General features: G+C 36.1%; 1 protein-coding gene across 1 annotated transcript; it reads right to left on the bottom strand.

Moving 5' to 3' along the window:
* Positions 1–171: 171 nt before the first annotated feature.
* On the bottom strand, positions 172–7,828 carry LOC109019503 (polyamine oxidase 1-like). The gene is made up of 10 exons (XM_035685004.1): positions 7,675–7,828; positions 7,328–7,577; positions 6,987–7,133; positions 6,736–6,797; positions 6,091–6,245; positions 4,312–4,455; positions 2,944–3,093; positions 1,209–1,463; positions 1,005–1,086; positions 172–910 (listed from the first exon to the last, which is right to left on the bottom strand). The coding sequence occupies exons 1-10, from the start codon at positions 7,724–7,726 to the stop codon at positions 699–701; spliced, it is 1,509 nt and encodes a 502-aa protein (XP_035540897.1). The 5' UTR covers positions 7,727–7,828; the 3' UTR covers positions 172–698.
* Positions 7,829–9,688: the final 1,860 nt, after the last annotated feature.

Genomic DNA, 9,688 nt, shown 5'->3' with positions numbered 1-9,688 from the left:
TAATGGAAAAATCTCCAAAACAGAGCCCAAGACAAAACCAAGCCCAAGCCCACATCGAAATACGTATGTAGGTGTTATTCATTCCGGATGCATAATGAAAGGCCTATTAACGATCTTAGCTGGTTCTCTGTGCATTATATATGCAGATGGATGGATAATAACAATGGGACATATTAGAAACCCTTTTAGCATTTCCATTTATTGAAATACATGAGGAAATAGAAAGATCAGTTATTTCATGTGTAAACAAGTAGTAAAGGTCAAATTTGAATTGGAAGTATGGCCTTTCTTTCCTATCCTCAATGCATGTCAGTTCTTAGTACAATGAACAACGCTTTTTATTATGTATTTTGCCCAAAACCAATTCCCTAAATTCAAAACTCCAAATATTGTCGCCTTAGTAATCGTTAGTACCAATTATTGCTGCTTCTGCTGCTACTGCTACGTACACGACAAGGAGAACCAGTCCGCATGCGCGCAACCTTTCGCACCTGATCTTCCCCAGTTGTCGTGCTTTATATATATGCATCTAACTTCATGAGCAGTACTCTACCTTAACTCATGTGGTGGATGGATTCAAGGGATTGAACTGAATTTAGGTTCAAATATGTCCGGCCATGTTGATGATGATCAGTTGCGTTGGTCAGATTTTCATCATTAACAACAAAGTGGGGTTTCAGTGTTATGGGTCCATGTAGTCATAATATGGCTTCTGGAAGACCAAGCTTGCCACTAAGATATAGTTGTGTAGGTAAATCGCATTTGTGCAGATTTGAGACTGCTTCTGTCTGCGTCAAAGTTAAGGTCGACCCAGTCAAGGCAAGCAAGGGCTCTAGCAAATTATTCGAACTCTGATCGCTTTTTCTTTCCTTCCTTATTTCTTCTATCAAGGCTTTACCAGTGTCAATGCCTGTTTGTTTGAAGTTAAATGGTCAGAAAACATGGCTCCACTAAGATGTTTGAACTCATTATTCTATACAAATATACAAGCAACGACGACCCACCTGCTAGGTATCCACCATGCACGTAACCATTAAATCTTTCACTTGTGTGTTCACCGGTAAAGAAGATGCGTCCCACTGGCGCCTTATCACAACCCAAAAACAATAAAAAAGAAGAGAGATTTCAATACAAAATCACAATCAAAAATTAAATAATGTTATTATTCATGTTCGATTAGTTGTAGTTAAGTAGAGATATGAACATACCTTGATATTTTGAAAAAGTAGAGGATTGGAAATGATGGGATAGTTGCTGTAGCTGCCACGCTGGAACCTGTTATTCCACCAGCGAGGCACGAGTATATCAGTGGCATTAGGTATGTTGGGTCCAAACATATCCCTGAGTACCCCCATTGCTTCTTTCAATGTCTCTTCATCTGACTGAGCCTCCACACGTTTCGATTCCCCATTTGTCAACGTTACGACTAAGATATTTGAACCAGGGAATGCATTCTCCATGTGCTGTTGACGTGGCAACAGATCAGCAACAAAGTTGGATAATTTAATGATTAATTAAGGATGACTAGATGGTCTCGTCCTATACCGATATTTAAGGATATTTTGACTATAGATCTAGCATACTTTATATGTCACAATACAAAAAAAGTAGAGAAAAATTAGAATCTGTCAAACTCATTTATATCAGATTCAAATCCCGTCCTTTCATATCCCCAACACCCCTTTACTAGAATCAATATATGCTACGTCAAAAGAAAAAATGAAAATTATAGCTAGAGATGTGAGATCCTGCATGCAATGCCTCCACGTGGTGTACTACTTCACATAATTCGATCTTCTTCTAATCAGGCAGAGATTCGATGTATAATTAAATTACATGGATTTAGGAGATATGATGATAATAATAATAAAAAAAAGAGTCCAACTAATAAGTTGGAAATAAAAATAGAAAAAATAAGATTGGGATTAGTTCCTACGATGCACCTAATTTCCATATTGCCACCAGCTCTATGAGAATGACAGAAACATCATATATATATATATATATATATATACACACACACACACACACACATAACAATGGGAAGAATCATTCAAAACTAATGATGCAAAGACTTTAGTTTTTGTAATGATCCCTACAAGAAAATAATTAATGTTGAGAAACACATAACCCAATCTCATAATTCATTTGCTGTATCAAACAACAGAGCAAGTTGTTTTCATCAAATATTGGATTTTAACTATATATATATATATATATATATATATACCCTCGCGATACAAGCTGATGTGCCATGATAGCTAGTTGAGTCAGATGAGCCAAATTTGCATTATGTGTTAAAGAATGTGGCAATAAGTTAATATGATTTGGTACTGATCATGCATTTTAAATGGCAAATAAAGAAAAAATAGTGGGAGCTAGCTGATAGTGGGAATAACTACAAAACTGATCATTATAAGCTAATTTATACAGCCACTTATGTAAGGATATCAATCCGATTGATAACTCCGTTGATGTTGAAATAATTTAAGGAGCATAGTAAAGCTAGGATGCATTTTTCTTCACATTTAACCTAAAGCAGAAGCCAACTATAATCTCTCCTAATAAATGATGTGTCAATGTGTAAGCAACAATCAAAGGTGGTAATTGAAGACAATTATGCTAAGGTTTTATTTTAACTAGATTCCATTTTTTTTCCTTGGTGTTCAATAATTTCCTCTGATCCACGGCACAACACCCCCCCCTCTCTCTCTCTCTCTCTCTCACAAGAAAGACTATTACTTCAGCCACAACACACGATTGACAACGTAATGAATTGCTTAATTGCATAGACTTGTAGTGGAAGCTAGCCCGCATTCCAAGAAAAACAAAATCACATAAACTAAAGCAGTAAGAGCCAGCATTGCACTAAGGACATTTGAATGTTAGTTGGCAACATTAACAATTATAATAACAATAACAAAAAAAAAAACAGATGCCTACCTGCCAGAACGTGTAGTAGCCCCTCCTCTCGTGGGCATAGATGAAGAACTCTTTTTCAGGTCCACATGGCCAGAATTTGTATGGAAATTTTAAGAAGATCTTTGTGTACACCATCACGTCACATGTCTCTATGGCCTCCATTTTCCACCTCTGTTCCATTATTTTATTCATGATTATGTCAATATTAAAACATAATAAAAAAAATTTAATATGGAATTGGAACTTCACAGCAGCAAAACTTAGACCAAGGGACCACGAATATACATGACCTACTGCCACCAAATATTATGTCATGCGCGAGTCCCGATCAAAATTGACTTAGAAAAAGAAAGTCCAGATAAATCTTGTTCAAGCACATATCTGTAAAGAGCAGAATATGTGCTCAATCGAAACATATCGACATGGAAGATCTAAAGAGTTCATGTATCTGTTCATATTATCAAACAACTAATTTATTGTACATGAAGTGGAGAAAATTATAGTGAAGCACCGATTGCTGGCTGTTGGCAGTAGCTCGTCTCATTTAAAAAAAAAAAGATTTCATGGTTAGATCAAAGATGAAGTACTGCAACAAACTATTTTCGGAACCCTAGTTGTGGCCTAGTTTTATTCATTCTCAACAATAATATACTTCTACTTAACCGGTTTTCAAACTGTACAAACATCCATAACCACCGTACACAGTGCCGGCCAGTAGCCAACTAACAAATAGTCTATCACATAGAGGATTCAATAGGCAAGCCATGGGTTATTAAAGCGTGGATCGTGCAATCCATATTTTTCATATAAAGAACACCTCGGGAATCCCTCTTGCGCATCAGCCAGTGAACTCTAGTGAATACTATCCATAAGTTCTGACGCATTTAACATGTGGGTCAGACCCCACACATCAAGTAAAGAGATGAAATTTATTGAAAAAAAAAAAAAAACAGTAAAGAGGTGGAAAGCAGCCTGCCCTACTAGGGTGTTATCTCTATAGATTCCCCTACGTTGGACTAAAATAATATATTCACATTCTAGAGGTCATTACTCGTTCTCTCTCTTTCTTTTTAAAATACAGGGTATAGTCAATCATTCTTGGGACTGGCGAAAAATAATTGGTCTCGAGCGTAACGTGCCATTATGTTCAAGGACTAAATTCCGGTTATTATGAGTAAATCAATTTACCAAACAATCTCAAATGTCTAAGATATTTCAGTTAATCGCCTGGGTGCAAAAAGGGTTAGCGTAGTCATGAGTTGCAAGAATTTCACGATCAACTAGCGAGCACAATGTCATGAAATCAAAAGATACGTGACATGTACTGTGAGTTCGAACTAGATTAGAAAAGGTTTGAAAGTGCATAAAAAAATGGAAGAGGAAACGTACGGGTAAGGGGGGTCTGAAGGAAATGAGGTCACTTTGGAGAACACCAATACTGGCGGACAAAACCACGTAATTGGCTTCGTAGACGCAACCATCCTCCGTTAATACCTTCACGCCGTTTCTCGATTGCTGTAATTCCCGAACCACCTGCATCAAGTCCGTGCATAATAACACAGCAATAAATGTGTGAGCTTAATTTAACAAAAAAAAACAAAGTCCAAGGCAACAACCCATAAGATTCTGAGAAGTCAAACCAAGAAAATCTGTGCAATTTGGGATTCCAAAATGAAGAATGGGAAATATTTATTGAACGAGAATCTGTGCAGAGTTGAGGTAAACAGACCATTTACCCACTTATGGTAGCTTTTCTAAAAGTAGCATTTTTCTTTCTGAGCCCGTGACCATTTTTATTTTTTTAATTTTTTAATTTTTATTATTTTTAAATATTTTTAAAAAATATATATAAAAAAAATATAAATACACTGATAATTATTTCTTTAATTTATTACAAAAAAAAATTATAATATATGAAATCTCAAAATAAGAGATCGAATAGTACTTTTCCTTTCTGAAAAGATGAGGATCCACTGTGAATTATAGCATTAGCGGAGAAATGAGCTACGTTGGCTCCAGATTCTTTATGCATTTTGAGGTAGCGGTGGCAAAGACAACTGCCCATTAAATGGAGAAAATGACAAGACCCCCGTCTACTTTCATGTTCACTATTTGACTGATATGACATCTCATCTCATAGGGTAGTGTTCTGGGTCATAACTCACACTGTGTAGGGTGATGGAAATTTTGAAATTTGGGGCCTACAAATTTATGAGTGATAAAAGGGCTTTAATGGTTTCAAGCACCATACCATGCCATTCCATAACTATGCGATTGAAATCAAATATGGTGTAGATAGGTCAAATTATGGCTGTAAGTTGGGGCCCTCAACAAATAAAGTGTACTGTTTTTTTAGCCTCGTTGTAAGCATTGGAAATTGGGAGAAATGGTCAAATAAACGATTCAAAAGTGGACCTCGCTTGTCTTTAAACAACATAAAAATACAAGTTTATTCATTTCAGTGTCTTCATCAGCCCTACTTTCAACACTCGAACATAAAAGTAGTTTTCCAGGATCCCAATTTTCTAAACAAATGTCTCTAAAACAGCGACGAAAATACATGAATTTTTGCCTGTACGTACGTTCCTTTGCTTTCTATTAAATCGTGAAAAACAAGTATACTTCAATTTTTTTCCTGTGCAATATGGATGCATTTTATTTTTATGTATATTAAAGAATTGATAATGACACCTAAATCATGTAGAGAAATAAGTAGTTTCAACCAGAAAAAGAAATAGCGAACGTACAAGGGCACATAATTACGAGTGTCAATGACCCAGCAAACATCAGAGAAAATATCCCGTTAACCTCTACATGATTAGTAATTTATTGTGAACGAGAGAAATGGCATTTAGATTCAGACAATATTAATAAATTTAAAAGTAAAAAACAAAAATGAGTTGACTTCAGGGACCAAAAAATAAAAAAATTGTTTTAATAAATAAGAATATTGAAAATTTCAGAAAACGTCATTATCTGCAAATTCCAGAAGTAGGTCAATCTATCTAATACATGAAGAATTGGAACGTAGTAGGTACATGAAAACAAAAAGAGATCTTTGGATTCTTCCCCTATATTAAAACAAATAAATTATGAAAAACAACATAAAGAAATATATATATATATATATATATATAATAAAAGAATGAGATTATTCTACGTACGTACCTTGTTTAGTTTGAGACGGCTGTCCAGGATATTACCCTCAGACGTAAAAAGAAAATCTTCAGCCATTTTGTATAGCAAATACTCATACCCTCTTTCGTCTGCAACTAAATATTCTTGTTCCCCAAAATCTACGTAAGTTGAAATTGGCTCAACCTCTGCACCCAAAACACATTTCCAATTCGTTTTTTAACAGTTTAAAGAGAAATATAACACACATATATATATATATAATCTCACAAAATTAAGACATGATTACCAAATTAGTTTAGTTGAATTGAGTTTTTTTTTTTTTTTTTCTTGTTGAGTTTAGACACTGAAATATAGTATGGGTATATTGGTATCCAAACGCTTTACATTGAAACATCTCAGTGACATACAGTACCCTTTATTCCGTTTAAAAAGGACGTCATGATCATTTAGAGAAAGTTAAAAAAAAAAAAAAAAAACACAAGCACACGCATACATGCTCACAAACACACATAGAGAATTAGATAACTTCACTATAAATAAAGTCGATCTGTAATGATCAAGATGATCTTATGCATCTATTTTTCGCTCTTCTTTCTTTCTTTCTTGATTTCACCACTTTCTCAGCAATCAATTAAACAGAGATCGAATTATCCATAAACGAGCTATAAAACTCACCTGCCATCTCAAAATCATGTAGGATAAAGTCAATGGCAAGCTCTATCGGCGTCTTCGGCGAGCTAAACAAACACCCAAAAAAATAAAAAAAAATTAAAATAAACCATTAGTATTCATATGATATGGACATTGATGTACAAGTAGAATATCTTTTTGGATAAGCATAAGAAAACATATTCAGAATCACATTATATAATAATGAATAATTAAGCTGGTTTTGGCAGCAGAATTAACAGTCAAACTGGACTTACGAAGGTGGTTCGGTTACTCTACTGACGTCGCACCCACTACCTCGGACCTCCCCCCTGACGGCCTCCTCTTTCCTCAGCTGCTGCATCGCCGAGTCCACCGCCTTCTTGTAAGAGTCGGCAGCGAGCCCGCTCGGGAAAATCTTGCCGCTGCAACAGCAACAAGATAAAGTAGTTCAAAACCATCGTCGTTCAATATAACGTGTTCTAAGTGGATTCTATCACGTGTGAGACTCGGAATAAAAAACGAAATGTCGTGGAGCAGCAATGTCACCATGGCGCAAAATAGCAAAAATCAGAAGCGGTTAGAGAGAGAAAAAGGTATTGTATTCGGATACGGATACCTGCGGTCGTAGATGTTGTAGCGGGCATTGCTGTAGTCGGAGAAGCGAGTGCGTAAGCCGGATTGATTGGCGAGCTCCCAGACGGGGTTGGACTCTTTGCCACCAACTCCGGCAATCCAGCCAGCCCCGAGCTCCACCGACACGCCCCCGAAATCCTCCTTTCGGACCCTGCCTCCAATTCGGTCCGAAGCCTCCAGAATCACCAGGTCCTCCAATCCGTTCTCAGTTAACACTTTCGCCGCCGATAAACCTTACCAAGATAAACAGGCAAAAGATTGAGTTAAAATAAAAAAGAAAGTATCGCGTATATGGAATGAAAGGTGGAGATGTTTGTATTGGGGGCCTACCGGAGACACCGGCACCGATGATGATGACGGAGTACCGAGAAGGGGAATCCATGAACAGAACGAAACGAAATGGAAAGGAACGAATGCGCGTTGTGCGAGAGAGAGAGAGAGGTCTTGTTGGCGAGAGAAACAGAAATTGCGGGAGTCCATTTATATAGGTGTCGAAGGGTGTCCTCTTCGTTTCCCGGTAGTGAGGGAAATAGAGAGAGAGAGACACTTTATCGGGAATTATCTTTTTCATAGTGACGTGGCTTGACGCGTAACTACCCGCGCATTGCGCAATGGTGTTTTCGTCTTTTCAACAGGGGTTCATTGGGCGTTTTCATAATTTCAAGAAAGAGTGTCACCGAAATTACCGTCTGACCCTTAAAACACACATAATATTGCAACGAAGAAATAAAATGAATATTTTATCGTTAATAATCAGGTTCTTGAGCTCAAGTGATTTATTTGTGATGGAACATATTTGATCGTTTATTTGTGCAAGTAAAATGAATATTCAAATTCCCTTAATTAATTAATCCCCAAGGAAGAAAGAAAACATTATGCCATGTCAAATTCCCATGATCTATATGAGACAAATGTAGTACTAATTAACTTATATTTAGTAGGGAAAATTAATACCATAAAAAAAAATTATTGATAATTAAATATCAATAAAATAAATAATTTGAAATCATAATTATAACAAGCATTATATATAGAATTAATGTGCAGTCTTTTACCAATATGATTATGGCCTGTATGAACAGTAATAGGTGAGAACGTACAGGACTGAGGAACAAATATATGTAATACTATATATCTATATATATATATATATATATATATATACACATCATGAGAGCATGATACACCCTCTCTCTCCCACTCTCATGCACGTATATATGACGTACACACACATAATAAATATTAATAGATCAATATGGAAAATTAAGCTAGCTAACTTATAAGATAGAAAAACTAAAACTAACTTAATAAAAAATAAATAAATCAAGACGAATTAATCACTTTTTTTTATTTCTATTACTACGTACCCTTAATATTGTCCAGGCGGCCGGCCGGCAATCATGAATAGATTCTTCCGACTCCCAATTAAAGAGGTGCAAAACCAATGGCTATTGAGTTTGTCAACTAATGTGCATAGTTGACAAATCATACAAGTCAACGGTTGATAATCTATTAGTTTTATCGAGTTGACAATTTGTCTCAGCGAGTAATTAATGGTTAATTATTGCATGTAACTCCTACAATAATCTATTATTATTTTTTAAGCATGACACATAGCCTATGTTGTACCCTAACGTCAATCATTAATTTTTTTTTTTTTTTTAATAGGGAACGTAATCTACAACGATTCATTTTTTGTTGGACTGCTTAAAATTATTTATCTGTGTTTCCACAGTAAAATGATGTAACAGTAAATTTGGATCATATGAAGGGCTAATATGTAAAGCAACCAAACAAATGAAGGGGTTTATTAGTCACCTTGAAGGATAGTACAGGAAATTCGATGGCCGAAGAGGATAAGGGTATAATGGTAAATTGGATAAGGCTTCAGAGTTCAGCCTTCAAAGTAAAGGGGCGGTCTAAACCGTGTGGAGGTGGGTGTAGTGGTGTGGTGTGGTGTGCGTCAATACCAGAACGTGGAAGGGAAGGCATTGAATTTCAGTGGCAGAGCGGCAGAAGAACAGACCACTTAGTACTGTAGCTCGCACGTGAGACATTAATTCACACGTGTGAAAGTCTTTGCGGCGGCTGGGTTGCTAGGAGCTGTCACTTTTAGCCATGACAGCTTAATCACGACTCTCTATAAAACATCAACATTACATCATGCTCCGTGCGTGTTATATATAAAAAATTGTAGAAATAGATCAACAGTGTAAACGCACTTAAATGGTAGATATATTAGAAGTTACTCAAGAGCTTAATCTCATTGCTTGAGCATAACACTAACTCATCGTTTTAAAAGTACTTTGTCAAATTTCTGTTTACGACCAGTTTTACGATGATT

This window comes from Juglans regia, chromosome 14 (assembly GCF_001411555.2).
Source record: "Juglans regia cultivar Chandler chromosome 14, Walnut 2.0, whole genome shotgun sequence".
Classification (NCBI taxonomy): domain Eukaryota; kingdom Viridiplantae; phylum Streptophyta; class Magnoliopsida; order Fagales; family Juglandaceae; genus Juglans; species Juglans regia.
The sequence above is the reverse complement of the archived record's forward strand: the minus strand, read 5'-3'. Positions and strand labels throughout refer to the sequence as shown.